The sequence below is a fragment of the Elephas maximus genome, chromosome X (genome assembly GCF_024166365.1).
Source record: "Elephas maximus indicus isolate mEleMax1 chromosome X, mEleMax1 primary haplotype, whole genome shotgun sequence".
Classification (NCBI taxonomy): domain Eukaryota; kingdom Metazoa; phylum Chordata; class Mammalia; order Proboscidea; family Elephantidae; genus Elephas; species Elephas maximus.
In genome coordinates this window covers 38,585,021-38,605,293 of record NC_064846.1, presented here as the reverse complement: position 1 = coordinate 38,605,293, position 20,273 = coordinate 38,585,021, and the positions used below count along the sequence as shown (strand labels likewise).

At 37.5% G+C, this 20,273-nt stretch overlaps 1 protein-coding gene across 1 annotated transcript in view; it reads left to right on the top strand.

Moving 5' to 3' along the window:
- Positions 1-13,645, top strand: part of WDR44 (WD repeat domain 44) — a 96,069-nt gene extending 82,424 nt beyond the window's left edge. Inside the window, exons 14-20 of the mRNA XM_049872653.1 lie at positions 4,354-4,476; positions 6,456-6,647; positions 6,844-6,945; positions 7,292-7,407; positions 8,548-8,675; positions 9,052-9,186; positions 12,534-13,645. Coding sequence (XP_049728610.1) covers positions 4,354-4,476; positions 6,456-6,647; positions 6,844-6,945; positions 7,292-7,407; positions 8,548-8,675; positions 9,052-9,186; positions 12,534-12,628 — 891 coding nt within the window. The 3' untranslated portion in view covers positions 12,629-13,645. The remainder of the gene's footprint in view (positions 1-4,353; positions 4,477-6,455; positions 6,648-6,843; positions 6,946-7,291; positions 7,408-8,547; positions 8,676-9,051; positions 9,187-12,533) is intronic.
- Positions 13,646-20,273: the final 6,628 nt, after the last annotated feature.

The window sequence follows — 20,273 nt, the reverse complement described above, 5'->3', positions numbered from 1 at the left end:
TTGCCCAATGCAATGCATCTTTTGATTTCTTGACTGCTTCTTCCATGGCGGTTGATTGTGCATCCAAGTAAAATGAAATCCTTGACAACTTCAGTCTTTTCTCCATTTATCATGATATTGCTCATTGGTCCAGTTGTGAGAATTTTTATTTTCTTTATGTTGAGGTGCAGTCCATACTGAAGGCTATGATCTTTAATCTTCATCAGTAAGTGCTTCAAGTCCTCTTCACTTTCAGCAAGCAGGGTTGCGTTATCTGCATATTGCAGGTTATTAATGAGTCTTCCTCTAATCCTTATGCCCCATTCTACTTCATATAGTCCAGCTTCTCAGATTATTTGCGCAGCATACAGATTGAATAGGTGTGGTGAAAGGATACAACCCTGATGCATAGCTTTCCTGACTTTAAACCACTCAGTATCCCCTTGTTCTGTCCAAACAACTGCCACTTGATCTATGTACGGGTTCCTCGTAAGCGCAATTAAGTGTTCTGGAATTCCCATTCTTGGCAGTGTTATCCATAACTCGTTATGTTCCACACAGTCGAATGCCTTAGCGTAGTCAATAAAACACAGGTACTTCTGGTATTCTCTGCTTTCAGCCAAGATCTATCTGACATCAGCAATGATATCCCTGGTTCTATGTCCTCTTATGAATCTGGCCTGAATTTCTAGCAGTTCCCTGTCGATAAACTGCTACAGCCACTTTTGAATGATCTTTTGCAAAATTTTGCTTGCGTGTGATATTAATGATACAGTTTGATAGTTGCCACATTTGGTTGAATCACCTTTCTTGGGAATAAGCATAAATATGGATCTTTTCCAGTTGGTTGGCCAGGTAGCTCTCTTCCAAATTTCTTGGTATAGACGAGTGAGCACTTCCAGCGCTGCATCCATTTGTTGAAACATCTCAATTGATAGTCTGCCAATTCCTGGAGCCTTGTTTTTTGCCAATGCCTTCAGAGCAGCTTGGACTTCTTTCTTCATTACCATTGGTTCCTGATCATATGCTACCTCCTGAAATGGTTGAACATTGATCAATTCTTTTTGGTATAGTAACTCTGTGTATTCCTTCCATCTTCTTTTGATGCTGCTTTTGTTGTTTAATATTTTCCGCATCGAGTCCTTCACTATTGCAACTTGAGGCTTGAATTTTTTCCTGTTTCAGCTTCAGAAACGCCAAGCATGTTCTTCCCTTTTGATTTTCTATCTCCAGTTCTTTTCACGTGTCATTATAACACTTAACTTTGTCTTCTCGAACTGCCCTTTGAAATCTTCTGTTCAGTTCTTTAGCTTCATCATTTCTTTTTGCTTTAGCTGCTTGACGTTTGAGAGCAAGTTTCAGAGTCCCCTCTGACATCCATCTTGGTCTTTTATTTCTTTCCTGTCTTTTCAAGGACCTCTTGCTTTCTTCATGTATGATGTCCTTGATATCATTCCACAACTCGTCTGGTCTTCTGTCATTAGTGGTCAGTGCATCTAATTTGTTCTTGAGATGGTCTCTAAATTCAGGTGGGATATATTCAAGGTTGTATTTTGGCTCGCATGGACTTGTTTTGGTTTTCTTCAGTTTCTTGAACTTGCATATGAGCAATTGATGGTCTGTTCCACAGTCATCCCCTGGCCTTGTTCTGACTGATGATATTGAGCTTTTCCATTGTCTCTTTCCACAGATGTAGTCAATTTAATTCCTGTGCATTCCATCTGGCGAGGCCCATGTGTGTAGTCGCCGTTTATATTGGTGAAAGAAGGTATTTGCAATGAAGAAGTCATTGGTCTTGCAAAATTCTTTCATTTGGTCTCCAGCATTGTTTCTGTCACCAAGGCCATAGTTTCCAACTACTGATCCTCCTTCTTTGTTTCCAACTTTTGCATTCCAATCGCCAGCAATTATCAATGCATCCTGATTGCATGTTCGATCGTTTTCAGACTGCAGCCACTGATAAAAATCTTCAATTTCTTCATCTTTGGCCTTAGTGGTTGGTGCATAAATTTGAATAATAGTCTTATTAACTGGTCTTCCTCGTAGGCATATGGATGTTATCCTATCACAGACAGCATCGTACTTCAAGATAGATCTTGAGATTTTTTTTTTTTTAATTAACTTTTATTAAGCTTCAAGTGAACACTTACAATTCCAATCAGTCTGTCACATGTAAGTTTACATGTATCTTACTCCCTTCTCCCACTTGCTCTCCCCCTATTGAGTCAGCGCTTTCAGTCTCTCGTTTCGTGCCAATTTTGCCGTCTTCCCTCTCTCTCTATCTTCCCATCCCCCCTCCAGTCAAGAGTTGCCAACACACTCTCCAGTGTCCACCTGATTTAATTAGCTCTCTCTTCATCAGCATCTCTCTCCCCCACGCTGACCAGTCCCTTTCATGTCTGATGAGTTGTCTTCGGGGGTGGTTCCTGTCCTGTGCCATTAGAGGGTCTGGGGAGCATTGCCACTGGGATTCCTCTGGTCGCAGTCAGACCATTAGGTATGGTCTTTTTATGAGAATTTGAGGTCTGTATCCCACTGATCTCCTGCTCCCTCAGGAGTTCTCTGTTGTGCTCCCTGACAGAGCAGTCATCAATTGTGGCCGGGCACCAACTAATTCTTCTTGTCTCAGGATGATGTAGGTCTCTGGTTCATGTGACCCTTTCTGTCTCTTGGGTTCTTAGTTGTTGTGTGACCTTGGTGTTCTTCATTTTCCTTTGCTCCAGGTGGGTTGAGACCAATTGATGCATCTTAGATGGCTGCTTGTTAGCATTTAGGACCCCAGACGCCACATTTCAAAGTGGGATGCAGAATGTTTTCATAATAGAATTATTTTGCCAATTGACTTAGAAGTCCCCTCAAACCATGTTCCCCAGACCCCAGCCCCTGGTCCGCTGAACTTTGAAGCATTTATTTTATCCCGGAAACCTCTTTGCTTTTAGTTGAAATGTCCTTTTTCACAATGAATGCAACACCATTCCTCTTGGAGTTGTCATTCCCAGCATAGTAGACTATATGATTGTCGGATTCAAAATGTCCAATACCAGTCCATTTCAGCCGAGGATATCGATGTTTATGCGTTCCATTTCATTTTTGACAATTTCCAATTTTCCTAGATTCATACTTCGTACATTCCAGGTTCCGATTTTTAATGGATGTTTGCAGCTGTTTCTTCTCATTTTGAGTTGTTCCACATCAGCAAAGGAAGGTCCCTAAAGCTTGACTCCATCCACATCATTAAGGTCGACTCTACTTTGAGGAAGCAGCTCTCCCCCAGTCGTCTTTTGAGTGCCTTCCAACCTGGGAGGCTCATCTCCCAGCACTATATCAGGCAACGTTCTGCTGCTATTCATAAGGTTTTCACTGGCTAATGCTTTTCAGAAGTAGACCGCTGGGTCCTTGTTCCTAGTATGTCTTAGTCTGGAAGCTCAGCTGAAACCTGTCCTCCATGGGTGACTGGTATCTGAATACCGGTAGCATAGCTTCCAGCATCACAGCAACACGCAAGCCCCCACAGTACAACAAACTGACAGATACATGGGGGTGGTAGTTAAGAGATCATCATTATTTTTACCTTGATTTGTTTAGCACCTTTTAAGCATACCAAAGAATACTGGGGTGTCGTTTGGGTTTCCTAGTTCAGTAAAAGTCATAGTTCTCCACTTTGAATAGATTATGTTTGGAAGTTAAAGAGCTTCTATCAGCTGGAAGATTTTGACAGATAGTTGTTTGGTTCTGAGCAATGGGCTGTCACTTTGCCTGAATTAGTTAATACTACTGTCTTCTAGCTTTGAAAATTCTGTGATCTATTTTGAGAGATTTGACAGTTTCTACTGTCTAATTGCCTTGCCTAGGATGTGACAGGTGCACAATAACTTGTCATTCCCATGCTGCATTATAGGGCAATCTTTTTAAAAACATTGTAATTGACAGTTAAGGGTCCAGATGTGAGTTGAAGTCCACCAGTGTTGTCAGTGTGGAAATAACTGAACCGAAGTGACAATTAAATGAATAGATGCCTTGTACTCATAGCTAAGTTCCTGTATATGAAGGCTATGACAACTAAGGTACAACTTAGTCCTCTGCATGGTGCCTGGTAAATTTCTTTTGACATAAACCATAAGATTCACCCTAATTTCAGAATAATTAATGTGAAAAATTCTGAGAACAATGAAATATGGTAATTAACTGTTTGGGGAAAAAATGAGATCTTCCAAGTGATTTGAATAATCTTCTGTTCATTCTGATGCTGCATACAACAATACTAATAATAAAACTATTGAGATACATAGCTGTGAAGTTCATTTTTATTGTGTAAGTAAGTTTTGTTTTTTTCTCCATATGGTGGTAAAATGATCAATGTCCTTTTCTCCATAGAACTACTTTCTTCTTTCTTCTTCCATGGATAAAACAGTCAGGTTGTGGCACATTTCCAGAAGAGAATGTCTTTGCTGTTTTCAACATATAGATTTTGTCACTGCCATAGCTTTTCATCCAAGAGTAAGTAACTGTTTATATAGGTTTTTGTGGTTATTACACTATAAAGAAGGTAAGAGAACCTGGCTTCTCTAGAGAGCAACTACTAGATTACAGGAAAAAAAATTAACAGCCATTTAGTTAAAAGCAACTTAATTTAGTGTTTCATTTTGTTGTAAAAATTGAGAAAAGTCGGTATTTTGCTAGTCTGAATTAGAAGAACTAGGAATGTTATATTCTCAATATAACAGTGAAAAGACACTCAAAATTCTTTATGAGACATGAAGGGTATAAAGAAATAAAGTATCCTACTAACGATGGAGGAAGAAGGGGAGACAGTATATAGATAAATGAGAAAGGGAAATATATAGGCAGGAAAATTGGCAGGGCGGAGGAAGGAAGAAACAAGAAAAGATTAAAAGGGTCAAAGGCCCAAATTCATTAGAAGAGATACTTAATTCCTATCAAATGTCAAAACATTGTTCATCTCAATATCACTTATTATCAATGCCTAAATTAGCGTTTTGCCACTTTAAGCACAAGAGAAATCACATGTTGATGCTGACTCCACTAGCTAGATTAAAACAAGTGGAGGACTTGAGCGCTGACCCACCAACGTTCACACGCCTCCACTGATGTATAATTATATTTCCGATTATGTCCTCATCTGTATATGTTTAACGCCCCTTCTTTTTTCCCCATTGTCTTTTGTTTGTTTGTTTGTTTCATTGTGGTAAAATACATATAACAAAAATTTGTCATTTTAACCATTTTTAAGTTTACAATTTAGTGACATTTATTGCATTCACCATGTTGTATGATCGTCACCTCTTTTTATGAGTTTTTCATTACTCAAAACAGAAACCCAGTATTCCTTACATCATAATTCCCCATTGTCCCATCCCCCAGCCCCTGGTAACCAATAGTAAACTTTGGTTTTTATGCATTTATCTGTTCTAGATATTTCATATACATTCAGTCATACAATATTTGCCCTTTTGTGTCTGGCTCATTTCACTTAGCATATTGTTTTCAAAGTTCAGGGTTGGGTAAGAATAAGAATATTGAACAGAGTAGAGACACTGTTTCTTGTTTTGGCATTCCGGTTATTTAATCTTCACTTCTTATATTATCAAAAATTAGATCAGCTTAATGATAGGACCGGTCTCATTTATAACACAGTTTCTCAACCTTGGAACTAAGATTTTGGGCCGGGGAAGAGACTGTCTTGTCCATGTTAGTATGTTTTGCAGCATCCCTGGCCCCTACCCCCATCACAGTTGTGCCAATAAAAAATGTCTCCAGACATTGCCAGATGTCCCTATGAGGCCAAATTGTTCCCAGTTGAGAACCCCTGGTTTCAAGTCAAATAGAGAATTTGAATAGTGACATACTTCTCCACTGACTTATTGCCATAGTTCAAAATAATGACTGCTCCTGTGGGCCACTAACTGGTGTTTCTCTTTTATCCAAGTGTTCCATGTATCCCAGAGGAGGATATGGGCAAACATAGCATCATAGGATAATGTTTCCCAAAGCATGTTCCTGCTAGATGTTCGTTTTTATTCCCTCCCCACCAAAACAAAGTCTGTGATTAAAGAAATTGGAAACACTACTGTTTTATCCCCCTTTTGGAGATTCAGAATGCGTGTTAACTTAGTAACAGCTCTGAGAATCCTGAAGTCTGCAGCCCAGAATTTCTCAAACTTACTTGATCACAGAACTCTCCTCCCATGCAGCACACACTCAGACACATCTATTAACATCCATATTGCGGAAAAGGCAGTTTAAGTGATGGAGAGCATCATTTCTTCAAACCGAATGTGGAGGCTTTTAATTGTTGTTACTGTTTTTGGTGAATAGAATTATGTTTGCCTGAAGACTGCTTTTGTACTTTTAAAAGAGATCTATATGTTTTAAACATTATTTCTAATATTTTGATTTGCTAACGGCTTTTTCTTGATGTGGTAAAATGAAAGCTTTCTCTTTTGCCAACTTGTTAGGATGACAGGTATTTTCTAAGTGGGTCCTTGGATGGAAAGCTCCGCCTTTGGAATATACCTGACAAAAAAGTGGCTTTGTGGAATGAAGTAGATGGTCAAACAAAATTGATCACAGCTGCAAATTTCTGTCAGAATGGCAAATATGCAGTTATTGGGACATATGATGGCAGATGTATTTTCTATGATACAGAGGTAACTGATGATTTTATGTAATCTATATAATTGAATACTTAGAAAAACACTTTTGTGACTTTGGGGAAGTTGATCCTCTGGACTTTAGCTATCTTACCTGTAAATTGGAGCAAATGATACCATGTCTTTCTGAGAAATTGATCTGATCTTTGAGGTTCCTCCTAATTCTAATTTTTAATTTATGATTTCTTTTTAGCATTTGAAATACCATACGCAAATACATGTCCGATCTACCAGAGGGCGCAACAGGGTTGGAAGAAAAATTACTGGCATTGAGCCTTTACCTGGAGAAAATAAGGTACTGCATATACTATTCAGAACTATCTCTCTCCACACTATATGTCAGCTCTTGAATATTAGCTCTTAATATCTTAGCAATATATTCCCTTTCCTATGGAATACCACTTTTTATGCAAATAACACATACATTATACATTTTTTTCCCAACCGTGCAATCCCTTCACACATTTTCCTAGGTGCACTATGCTCGTTATATGTGTGTGCACGTTATTTGAGAAAAATACGGTACTACTGCTTTTTCTAGTTCGGGAGGTGTATTTGTTCTGCATGTGTGTAGCACCTTTTTGGCTTATAGCTTAATATAGACTTAAAAATGATGTTTTTCACTTTTGACTTATTTGTAGATACTGGTAACTTCAAATGACTCCAGAATCAGACTATATGATCTTAGAGATTTGTCCCTGTCCATGAAGTATAAGGGTTATGTCAATAGCAGCAGCCAGATCAAAGCAAGTTTCAGGTAAATTCTCAAAAGAGACTAGAACATTTCTCCCCTACTCCCATTTTTTCATTCATCTATGCCTTATGTTTTCATGTTTTTATTATCTTTGCACTTTGACACCTGGTATCTCATTTTATCGTTACATAATACTTAACCTCATCCACCTGTATGGTAGTTAGAATTGCCCATATTCTGCAAATGAAGAAACTAAGATGACAAACATTAAGTGATTTGCCTAAAGTCACACAGTTAGTTACACAATGAGAATTAGAAGACTCCCACCTGTAGCTTTTTGCTTTTACCTTTTTATGTACTTTTTTTTTTTAATAATTTATTTTTTGTTGTTGAAAATATACACTATAGGACTTACTCCACTTCAGCAGTTTCTACGTGTACAATTTGGTGACGTTGATTACATTCTTCAAGTTGTGCAGCCGTTCTCACCCTCTTTTTTCCAGTTCCCTTAAAAGAAGGTTTACTTCCCCACCCCACCCTGCCCAGTGATCCTGATCCTTTTAGGTACAGGAGCTAATAAAGCGTTTTATCATCCTAAAGCCCAATGTCTCTGTATTTATACCTTTCCAAAAACAAAAACCAAACCCATTACCGTTGAGTCAATTCTGACTCATAGTGACCCTATATGACGGAGTAGAACTGCCCTATAGGGTTTCTCAAGCTGGAAATCTATACGGGAACAGATTGCCAGGTTTTTCTCCCAAGGAATCATTGGTGGGTTTGAACTGCCAACCTTTTGGTTAGCAGCCAAGCACTTAACCATTGTGCCACCAGGGCTCCTTTGAAATAGGGTTACCCACCCCTTTTTCCCTCTAACCCTCTTGCATTCAGCACTTATCAGTTCTTCCCTTCTTCTTGCTTTGCCTAGTAATTACCCAGTTATTCAGTTGGTAAAGTTTTTCATTCCTTAGGCCAGTGTTCCTCTAAGTGTGGGCGAACCAGCTAGGGCTTTGATAAAAATACAGTTTGCCTGGGCCCCATATCAGACCTCAGCATCCAAAGTAAGGAGTGAGACTAGGAGCCTACATTTTCAACAAGCTCTCTCAGGTGTTTTTTAGGAATTTTAAAGTAGGAAGTACTGGTAAGAGCAAAACCTAAACAAAATTTTGATTTTTTTTTTTTTTCTTCTTCCTCTGCCTTTAGCCATGATTTTAGTTACCTTGTTAGTGGCTCAGAAGATAAATATGTTTATATTTGGAGTACTTACCATGACCTAAGCAAGTTTACTTCAGTCAGAAGAGATCGTAATGACTTCTGGGAAGGTATTAAAGGTAAGTTAATGCCTACTTTTGCATGTCTTATTTGTGAATAAAGTTAGAATGAAGATGTATTGGAAGTAAATTTGTATAGGCATTATTTTAGAGAGACACTTTGGCAGTTCTGACTGCTTTTGCTTTGTGTTTGGATTTACTTGTTTGATTTTTCTATACTAAGGAAGAACTTACACTGTAAAATTTGAGAAGTCATGGAATCTCAGAACTTGTATGTGGTATTTTATTAGAAAATATTTTTGGTTTTGTTTCTTTTTGATGGTTCTTGCTATTAGATTTAAAAGATATTTGGCATATAATATACACACTTTTTGTGTGTCTTGATGTTTAGTATCAAGTTTATCAGTTAACGCTGAAGTAAATGTTTTTTTCTCAGCTCATAATGCAGTTGTCACATCGGCAATCTTTGCTCCAAACCCAAGTTTAATGTTATCTTTGGATGTGCAATCTGAAAAATCAGAAGGCAACGGTAAAGATGAAGATCCTGAGGCTTTGGATACCATGCCGTCTGGTAGGCACTGTTGTTTAATTTGGCCTGTATTTTTTCTAGTCAGCATTTAGTAGCCTCACTTTCCTAGTAATGGGTATTATGAGGTTTTCATGAGTATAAAGAATATTGTTTACAACATAATGGTTGTAGGATATCCATTTCTGAATATTTCAGTAACATATTCCTCTGAAGTTTTTCTTTTAAATTCAACTGGGAATTAAAAATGAAAATTTTGGAATTTTCTAATTGTGGCCAACCATTCTTTTTGGAGAAATGCAAACAAGACATAGGAATACAAAACTTCTTCAGTCATTTATCTCTGCTACTAAACTATCATCTCCGTGAGGACAGAGACTTTATATGTCTTATTTATTGTTGTATCGCAGTTCAGTTCTACTCAGTCCTATAGGGTCGCTTTGAGTTGGAATCAACTTGATAGCAGTGGGGTTTTTTGGTAGCACTGTGCTTGCCTTCATATTTTAAAAGAAAACCCAAATCCATTGCCGTCAAGTCAATTGCTACTCATAGCAACCCTATAGGACAGAGTAGAACTGCCCCATAGGGTTTCTAAGGAGCAGCTGGTGGATTCGAACTGCCACCCTATTGGTTAGCAGCCTAACGCTTAACCACTGCACCACTGGGGTGCCTACATATACTAGGTACTTAATAAAAGTATGTCAAATGAATGAATTAAAATACAAACTGTTATTTTCTGCTTGTCACAATTTAACAGCTTCTCAGGTTTTCAGGATAGGTAACTATTTACAAGACTAATTTCTTGCCAAGGAGCCCTGGTGGCTTGTTGGTTAAGCGCTTGGCTGCTATGCTAACTGAAAAGTCAGTGGTTCAAAGCCACTAGCCACTTCTCAGGAGAAAGATGTGGCAGTCTGCTTCCACAAAAATTACAGCCTTGGAAACTCTATGGGCAGTTCTACTTTGTCCTCTAGGGTTGCTATGAGTTGGAATCGACTCCATGGCACTGGGTTTTAATTTCTTGCCATTTGCAGCATAGGCTTTGAGAATGAGTAGTAATTCCAGTTATATAAAATCCTCAGATTCTGAAGTGAACAGAAACCATCAACAAGTGGTATTGAGTGCTAATTATGTAAAAATGGTCACTGTTAGTCATTAGGAGTATAGTAATGCCATGCAAATGTGGACCAGTTAGTGAAAACAAGTTTGTATTAGTCACATCAATTACAGAATGGCTTCTTAATGTGTTTTCTAACTCTAGAGATTACAGCCAGGCCTTTTAGAGAGACTTAAAGCTACAACAATAGATACAAAATACAAAGGGTACTTCTAAAAAAATATTTGAATACAGAAAAGTACTCAAAAGTATTTTTTAATTTAACCTCAAGTCATTTCCCTAGTGGTAGTGTTTATACTATCAATTTCTTTTCTCAATGAAAAAATTTCTGATAAACAAAGGTGAACTTCAGTCTAACTTCAATGTAACACATCTTTAATTACAAAAGATTTAAAAATACACTGAGTCAGAATTATTAAACCCTTACAAAATACCTAGTTTGGAAATATTTCTATTTTCTTTATCTTCTCAGAACCAAATCCAGTTTCTGTCTTCTAACTTTAGTCATTTGGTTTTCTCTTTTCTAGTGATACCTTTTTACCCTCTATACATTCTCCCTTATATATTCCACAGGAAATTCCAGCTTTTAGAATTTGAGGAAAAACGAAGAGTACATTGATTTTCTTCTTTTTTTTTTAAACTTCTAATGGAACTAAGGTTCAATTACTTCGCTGGGTCCTTTTTAAAGAGGTACAACTTTTAAAGGCTCATACTCAGATTTGTGTTTGCTGTTTTGTACCTATCTAGCAACCCTGGTACTGCAGTGGTTAAGAGCTCAGCTGCTAACCAAAAGGTCAGCAGTTTGAATCCACCAGCCGCTCCCTGGAAATCCTATGGAGCAGTTCTACTCCGTCCTGTAAGGTCGCTTTGAGTTGGAATTGACTCAGCGACAATGGGTTTGGTTTGGTTTTAGGTGTCTAGACAGCCCTGGTGGCGCAATGGTTAAGTGCTCAGCTGCTAGGCAAAAAGTTGGGCAGTTCAAACCCACCAGCGGTTCCATGGGAGAAGAGACCTGGCAATCTGTGCCCATAAAGATTACAGCCTAGGAAACCCTATGAGGCAGTTCTACTCTGTCCTACAGGGTCGCTATGAGTCGGAATCGACATGACAGCAACAGGTTTGGTATCTAATTAGTGAATTCCACTCGATGGCACACAACAGCAGGTGTAATCTAAGATTAAAATCTTAATACCCAAGGGTACAGGATCATAAAGTATATATGATTGCCCAATCTCTTCATCTCTGACATATTTGGCAAGTTGAGCTTGTTTTCCTCGTGTGTAAAATGGTGTTAATACGTAGTTTACAGGGTGATGGTAAGAATTAAAGGTAACATATGTGAAGTGCTCCGCAAAAAGCCTGGCCTGTAGTTGACATCATTAACATCTTCACTATCATTGTGTCTTATGACGCATTTTATGTATATGATGAATTATTTTCTTCTCTGTCCTTTCAGCATCTCCCTCAGTCCTTTGCTGCTGCTGTTACTGCACAGCACCACTTTGAGATGTGCTAAAAAGGTGATGGGGAATATTCAAAGGCTTAGGGTATGTTTTTAGCAAATCTGAGTGAAACCATTTTGCCTAGCACATCCTGTATACAACTTTCCAGTTAAAGTCAGCATTCTTTTCTTTCCTACTAACCATACCTTCTTAAATCTACAATTTGGCCTATGTGCAGTAGAGGTAGTTAACACTGAATTTGTTTTTATTGAATGTTTTTACACAACTGGCAAATATAAGAGGTAAGCCGTTTTGCTGTTCAGCATAGCTACATAGCTGAAAGGCAAAGGTGCTGTCAGCATTCACAGCAAACGTGTACACTTCATTTTACAGTCGTTTCAGTATGTCTTGCTCTACACTAAACCGTACTGTCAACTTCATTAGAGACCCCTGTTAGCCTCAGACTTGCCCGGCTGGTTGCATTCTGCCGTCATTCCAGTCCTGGGGGCTGAATAACAGCCCCTTGCCATGAAATGAAGCATTAGACGGCGTTGAGGCCTAGACTACCTGGGACCGAGCATCCAGGCCCCCAGGGACTATATCCCAAGCCAGGGAAAGACCAGCTAAGACAGGTAAGTAGACATGAGCCTCAGAGAGGAGGGAAGGTACAATGCAATGAAAGCATACCGGAATGAGCCAAAAAAAGAGACAGAAAAGGTAGGCAGAGAACCTTTCCTCTGAAAGGTGGAGGGTCTTGGCCATGTGACAATTGTCATAGCAGGCTTCATGTTCCCTGTAAAATCAACTAAAAACTTTTTTTTTTTTATGTTTTTAAGGTGTTATGAAGACAGATAACACAGAAGTTCTTCTCTCTGCTGACTTCACTGGAGCAATCAAAGTGTTTATTAATAAAAGGAAAAATGTATCTTAATTTGAAATCACATTTAAAATACGCATATCAGTAAGTTTCTATATGTATCAAAACTGAAAAAATATTATAGTGCTTCAGGCTGACATCGTTTTTTGTTTTTTAATTGAAAATTGTTCAAATATAGTATATTTTTGAGAAGCAGTGTTGATGATCTAGTAAACCCTGGCCTTGTAGACTAGAAAGGAATGTGGCTAGAATAACATCTCCAAACATTAGGCTTTATGTTTTGTTATGTTTGTGTTTTTATTATGTAATTGTTGTGAACATGCACAGTTTTCTGCATGAAAATATATTAATATATTAATCACATATGTGTGCCTTTTGATTATATGTACTAAATCTAACAGAGTTAAATTATTTCCATGGCTCTTTTGGCTTCTTACTAGGGGACGGTCTTGTTTTTAGCTTAAACTATTTCTTTTGCACAAAATTTCATTTTTAAGGAAAAGTGGTATCTTTTGACTGAGTTATGATTTTGAACATGCTATACAGGTTTTCACAAGGTCGACAACCATGTGTAAATTATTTTTATAAATTTTTCAATTTCGGGACAAGATTTTTTTTTGTGTGGTCTAAATTGTGGACTTGATTCTTTTCTTTGTATGTGTATATATATATATATTTTTTTCTTGCCACACTGGAGCACAATGTTTCTATGTAAAGAATTCTTTTCATTCTTTATTCATGAGTACAGGCTTTGCTCACTTAAAAAAAAAATTAAGTTGCATAAAGGAGTGAGTCTTCTTTTTTACAATAATGTAAAAATGAAATGTTTACATTTTTTTAAAGCATTGTAGTTTTAAAAATTAAGCTGTTTTGTTTTGAGTTGTTGAATTTGAAAGCCTTTGTAAATATTGATATAATGTACCAATGAAATAACATCTGGGGCAGTGTAACCCTGACAATGTTGTTGATGGTAAGCATATGTTTCTGAAAATTAAATATGTGTTATTAAAAGTTGGTCACCAACACTTGTTAAACATGTGGCTTTATTTTTGGATGACTTCAGTAAATTGAAGAATGTGAGAAAACTAAACTCTTGTTTTAATAATTTGAATTTTAGGAAACAGAAATTCAGATTTTGGACCCCTAAATTATACTGCAATAGCTATGTCCCTTTTTATTTATTTTGTTGTTGAGAACATACATATCAAAACATAGACCAATTCAGCACTTACATGTACAACTCAGTGACATCGATTATATTTTTCAAGTTCTGCAACCGTTCTCACTCTCCTTTTCTGAGTTGTTCCTCCCCCATTAGCATAAACTCACTGCCTCCTAAGCTTCCTATCTAATCTTCTGAGTTGCTTTTGTCATTTTTGATCCCATATAGATACATATTAAAAGAGCACAATGCTCAAGGCAGCCATTTGGTACTAGTTAAGCTGAACTATTCTTTGGTTTTAAGAAGACTTCTCGGGGTATTTTTGGTTTAAGGTTTAAAGATTATCTCAGGGCAGTAGGTTCCAGGGTTCATCCAGCTACATGCCTTTTAAAAATATATATTTCTAAAATGAACACTGTTAAGAGTTCATCTGTAAGTTTATATTTCTTTGCTGCGTTTGTTTTCAGTATATAAATTAGAAGCTAGGGAACTACAGTCTCACCCTTCTTAATCCTGCTTGGTTTTGGAGTGTTCTAGGTTTTCTAGGTAATTGCACGTTTGCCTTCGTTTTGCCTCCATGCTTTCTTCCAGTGCCAATTTTATGTGCGTGCTCTCCTTCCCACTTCCTTCGGCCTCTCTCATCACTCTGTCTCCCCCTCTCTCCCTGTCCTTGCCCTCTCTTTCTTCCTCCTTATTTTGGCTTTCTTATTCTTATGTACTTTACCTGACAGACTGAATTGTCATGTCATTGGCTTACTAACCAGTCACAAAGTATCTTCAGTCTCAAGGTCTGGGTGACAGTATGATTGGCCCCATGTTTCTTCTTTGCTCTTGATGTCTTCAATTCTTTGAGGCAGCTTGGCTCTCACTGACTTCAGCCTGAGGACTTGTGGTTTGCCCTGGTGCTGCTGGTTGTGCCAAATGCGGATAATTAGGGTGTTACCATACGAAGATTTCTTGATAAGTTTTATATGCTTATTTAAAGAAAAGGGCAAAAAAGTTGGGAACCAAGATTAAGAGAATAATACTGACTGACACTTATAAGGTTTTTTTTTTTAATGTTTATTATCACTATATAAATACACTGCAAAATTACAAGTCAGAAAGTGAGTTTGAAAAGGTAACATCAAAATGTATGCAAAGAAAGAATGAAGAATAAACAAACAAACAAAAAAAACCCTTTGCCATTGAGTCGATTCTGACTTATAGCTACCGTATAGGACAGAGTAGAACTGCCCCATAGAGTTTCCAAGGAGCCAGCTGGTGAATTTGAACTGCTGGCCTTTTGGTTAGCAGCTGTAGTTCTTAACCACTATGCCACCAGGGTTTCCTAGAATGAAGAATATTCTTCCTCAATATTAGTGTTAGAAGCTCTCTGTAACAAGGGATGTGGCATTATAGGAAACAGTATTCTAGGGACAGAGAAATGTGGATTTGGCTTCCTGTCTTCGTACATTCCTTATACAAGTTATTTATCTGCTATCAACCTCCATTTTCTTATCTGTAAAATGAGAATACCTAATTCATATTGTAAAGCTTTATGGAGAAATCATATACATGTAAACCTGGGTGCCTAGCCAGTAGGTGTACTCAACAAAAGTACATTTCTTACGGCCTCCCATTGGTTCCCTGAGTGCTCTCTCACCAAAAAAAAAAGACAGTATACGGAGGTGGTTTCCAGACATTGGGATTTCATGGGCAAATATCACTTTGGGGATTGACATAGGGCACCAACTTCTTTTTTTTTTTTTTTTTGCCAACTTGAAACACTTCAAAGAAAAAAAAACTACCACCATCTACTATCATCTATCGCCTCTTCATAAAAGAGAACAATCTAATACGGTAACAAAAAATAGAGCACAATCTTCTAATCTTAGAGCAATGAACAGTCTATTAAAGTGAATACACTTAGCTTTTGAAGAAGCAATTACTTTGCCTTATTTTTCCAATTTCTTCTTTGGTGAAAATGTCATCATGGACTTGCTGTGACAGGTTGGGGACTACTGTACTACATGAATAAGTTTAAAGCCCTATATCATTAAAAGCTCTTTGAAGAGTCATATTGAGCCTTTTCCCTTGTTGACTTAAATTGGAATTAAAAAAATTTTTTTTTTTTTTTTAATGACAACTTATTTTAGCATGTCAGTTTCCCTGGTCTTTAAATTATACAGCTGGACATTTGGCTTTTTATTCTTTGAAATGTATGTTTAACATTCATGTATTCATCTCCAAAATTTCAATTCCAGTTGTATAGTTTTGAGAATCAGAGTCCAGATCTCCCCATGGATGTAAGCAATTGAGTTATCAGAATATTTTTAATTACCTTAATTGTTATAAGGACTAATGGTAAAGACATGTTTAGGACTTAGTGATTCCCCATACGTTTTCAAGAGCAGCCACTTGATTCTCAGGCCAATCTTTGTGAACGTAGTATTACCAGCAGCAAGGATAATACAGATAAAAGAGTTTACATGTAAGACATCAGTTGGAAAGAGAAAACCTAGAATCTTTGTCTCCCTGAAAAATCTTAACTGTCTTTTGTTTTGGCACTGATTTCTTGAATAATAGACCTTCCCTACCTGCAACTTCTCACTTGTTCCCTTCAGTTCTGATGCTTGATCCTTTTTGTTTTGTTTTTCTAGATTTGAGTCATCTAGTCTCCTAGGGAACCCAGACTTCCCCGTTAACCACAGTCACTTTCATGCACATGAAATACATTCAGGTTGATACAACAGGGCTAGTGGTGAAGATGTGTGTAGAGATGAAGAGATTCACCACAGAGTCCCAGACAAATCAGATATTATCATGTAGGTTATCTAGGGTGGTCCAAGCAGATAGATTTTGCTTGTGTGTTTAGTTACTCTGCATTACATTTCTGTTTTTTTAACTTTTTTTTTTTTTTTTTGGAATAACGTTAGATTTACAGAAATATTTCAGTGAAAATACACAGTCCTCATATACCCACCCAGTTTTATCACCATGGTACATTTGTCAAAACTAAGAAACCTCTGGAGCAACAGAGGAAGGAGAGTCAGGAATAGGAAGAAGACAGGGAATGTGTGGCTAATTGTCTCCATAAACAACTGCATCCTGTCCAGTGAGTCCTGAAGAACTGGATGCTGCCTGGCTACCTTCACTGAACATTTTGATGAAGGAGTCTAAAGAAGAATCCTGATCAAAAGATGGGAAAATGTAGAACAGAATTCTAAATTCTCATGTACATCAGACTTTTTGGAGCCATAAAGGTTGGATGGACCCCTGAAACTGTTGCTCTGAGATAATCTCAGAAGTCATCTTAAAACCAGATAATAGTATAGCTTAACTAGTAAAAAATGTCTGCCTTGAGCATTATGCTGTTTTAAGAACTATATGGGATCAAAGTGACAACAGCAAGTCCAAGGATTAGATAGAGGCTTAGAGGGCAGTGAGTTTATGTTGATGGTGGAGGAGCAACTCAGAAAAAGAGGGTGAGAATGGTTGCACAAGTCAAAGAATGTAATCAACATCATTAAATTGTACATGTGGAGACTGTTGAATTGGTCTCTGTTGTGCTCTGTATATTCTAAACAACAACAGAATTAAAAAATTAAAAAACTAAGAAACCAACATGGATACATTACTTGTAAGTAAACTCCAGATTTTATTTGGATTTCATCAGTTTTTCCACTAGTGTTCTTCCTCAGTTCCAAGATCCTATCCAGGATACCACATTGCATTTAACCACAATTTTTTTTTTTTTCATTTAAATACACTTCTTATTCCAGAAAAGTTTCAGATTTCCAGAAAAGATAATACAGTTCCCATATCTCCTGCGCACCCAGTTTCCCCTAGTGTTAACATCTTACATTACAACTAAGAAACAAACGTTAGTACATCAGTCTCAACTGAATTGCAGACTTTACTAGGATTTTACTAGTTTTTATCTAATGTCCTTTTTGTATTCTGGGATCCCATCCAGGATATAATCCATTCAGTAATCATGTCTCCTTAGGCTTTTCTAAACTGACAGTTTCTCAGACTTTCTATGCTTTTGATGACCTTGGCAGTTTTGAGGAGTACTGGTCAGGTATTTTGTTGAATGCCCCTCAGTTTGGGTTTATCCGATATCTGATTATGGGTATTTAGGAAGAAGACCACAGAGGTGAATTGTTCTTTTCATTACATCATATCAAAGGTATATACTGCATATTTGTTGGGTATCAACATGACCTGGCTAAGGTAGTGTTTGTTCAGGTTTCTCCACTGTAAAGTTACGTTTTCCTCCCTTTCCATACTCTACAAAAGCCATCACTAAGCATTTAGAATTCTAAACAGGAAATAGACCTCTTCTCCATTTATTCGACCATTTATTTTTATCAGCATGGACTCATGGGTATTTATTTTATACTTTGGGTTATAATCCACTACTATACTATTTATTTTGATCTGTTTGTTCCAGCTTCGGCCATTGAGTGCTCTTTCAGGTTGGCTCTTGTTTCCTTTTGACATACTCCCATCTTTTTTTTTTTTTTTTTTTTTTTTGCCACTATAAGATTCTCCAGGTTCATTTTGTACATTCCCTGCCCTAGCCCTAGAATCAGCCGTTTCTCCAATGATCCCTGGTTCCTTTTATTGGAGAATGATATTAGAAACCAAGACCTGGGTGCTGGGTTTACTTGTTGTTATTGCTTCTAGGCCTACTCAGTGGACAGAGCTAGAAAGTACATGTATCATGGCTCAACGGTTAAGCAGTTTGGCTGCTAACCAAAAGGTCAGTGGTTTGAACCCACCAGTCACTCCACAAGAGAAAAGACCTGGCAATCTGCTCCCATAAAGATTACAGCCTAGAATACCCTATGGGGCAGTTCTACTCTGTCCTGTAGGGTCACTATGAGTCAGAATTGACTCGATGGCAATGGGTTTTTTGGTTTACTCCTGTGAGAAACAACTTTACCAACTAGCGTACATTTTGTATAGTCCTTTTGTCTTTTTTCCCTCATCCACTTTACCTTTTTTAATACTATCAGTTGCGGCTGAGTCAGTTCTGACACATGGCAACCCCATGTGTGTCAGAGAAGAACTGCTCTGCAGAGTTTTTAATGGCTGATTTTTCAGAAGTGGATCACCAGACCTTTCTTCTGAGGTGTTTTAATATTAGATTCATTTGTCTGCCCCTCTACCAAAATCTATTGGGTTTTAATGATGTGAATATACTATTTTGTAAGTGGCACTCTCTAGACCACTTCCGGCTTTGTTTTCTGATGTTTAGCATTATCCTGAAGCAGTTTTACAGTTCTTTTGTCCTGTTGCTGCACGGAGGTTTCACTCATTCAGTAAGCATCAAGTGCATAGTTTATGTCAAGCCCTTGATGGAGTCTGTCTAATATGGGAAAGAGGAGTGATGATTCTATCCAGACTGTTCACATAATTGAGGGGGTATTCTCTGATTTTCTTATTTATCAATGCTATGCCACTTACTGATTTAAAAAATAAATAGGAGGAACGTCAGAGGTTAAATAGAAACCCACTTTCCTAATTCAACATGGAACCAGATATTGATTCCTCCTTGCTTATATATAAGCAGTATTCTGAATTATCAAAAAGCCAACTTATTTGAGAACACACAAAATTTGGTGACACATTAAGGAATTAGTAATTCATTTGAAAGTATGAAATCTGTTCTCTCAAAGAAAAGTAATTTCTAATTTAGTTATGAATAATTTGATTTGTTTCTCTTGATGAAAAGACATTCTAAAAACAAATGCGCTCTAAAAGTTGAGTACATTGATCTTTGAGGTTTGTGCTATGGACCTGTATAGAAGCGGCCTGACAAACCCCTAACTTGGCTACAATGCGTCTGCCCCCAAGCAGTCATTTTATTTAAAATAAATTTTAAAAGTAATGAAACTGTAGTAACAAAGGGAAATTGGAAATAGTAAAATTAATTGGTCAGCCAATGGCTGTGTTTTTTGGGGTCCTGTGTTTAAGGTTATACATGGAATACATCTAAACCAGGCAAGCAAGCTCAAAGATGAAGCAAATTGAGAGCTCTGAATGTCAGGGCTTATGAGGCTGTGATGAGTATATAAGTTTAGATATATCCAGATACTAAGATCCAAACCCATTTCACCATAGTATAAAATCTTCGGAGTATCTTTAACATATATATTGAAATATCATTCCCATTATAAAACCCACCCATTTAAAGTATAAAATGCAGTGGTCTTAGTATCTTCACAGAGTTGTGCAACCATCACCACAATCCAAGTTTAGAACATTTTCATCACCCCAGGAAGAAACCCTGTACCCATTAGCAGCCACTTCCCACTTGCCTCTCCCCAGCCTTAGGCAACCACTAATCCACTTGCTGTCTCTATGGATTTGCCAATCCTGGACATTTCCTATAAATGAAATCATACAATATGTGGCCTTTTGTGTTCGGCTTCTTTGACTTTTGCATAGTGTTTACAAGGTTCATCCATGTTGTAGCATGTATCAGTACTTAATTTCTTTTTATTACCTACTAGTATTCCATTCCATTGTATGGATATATCATAT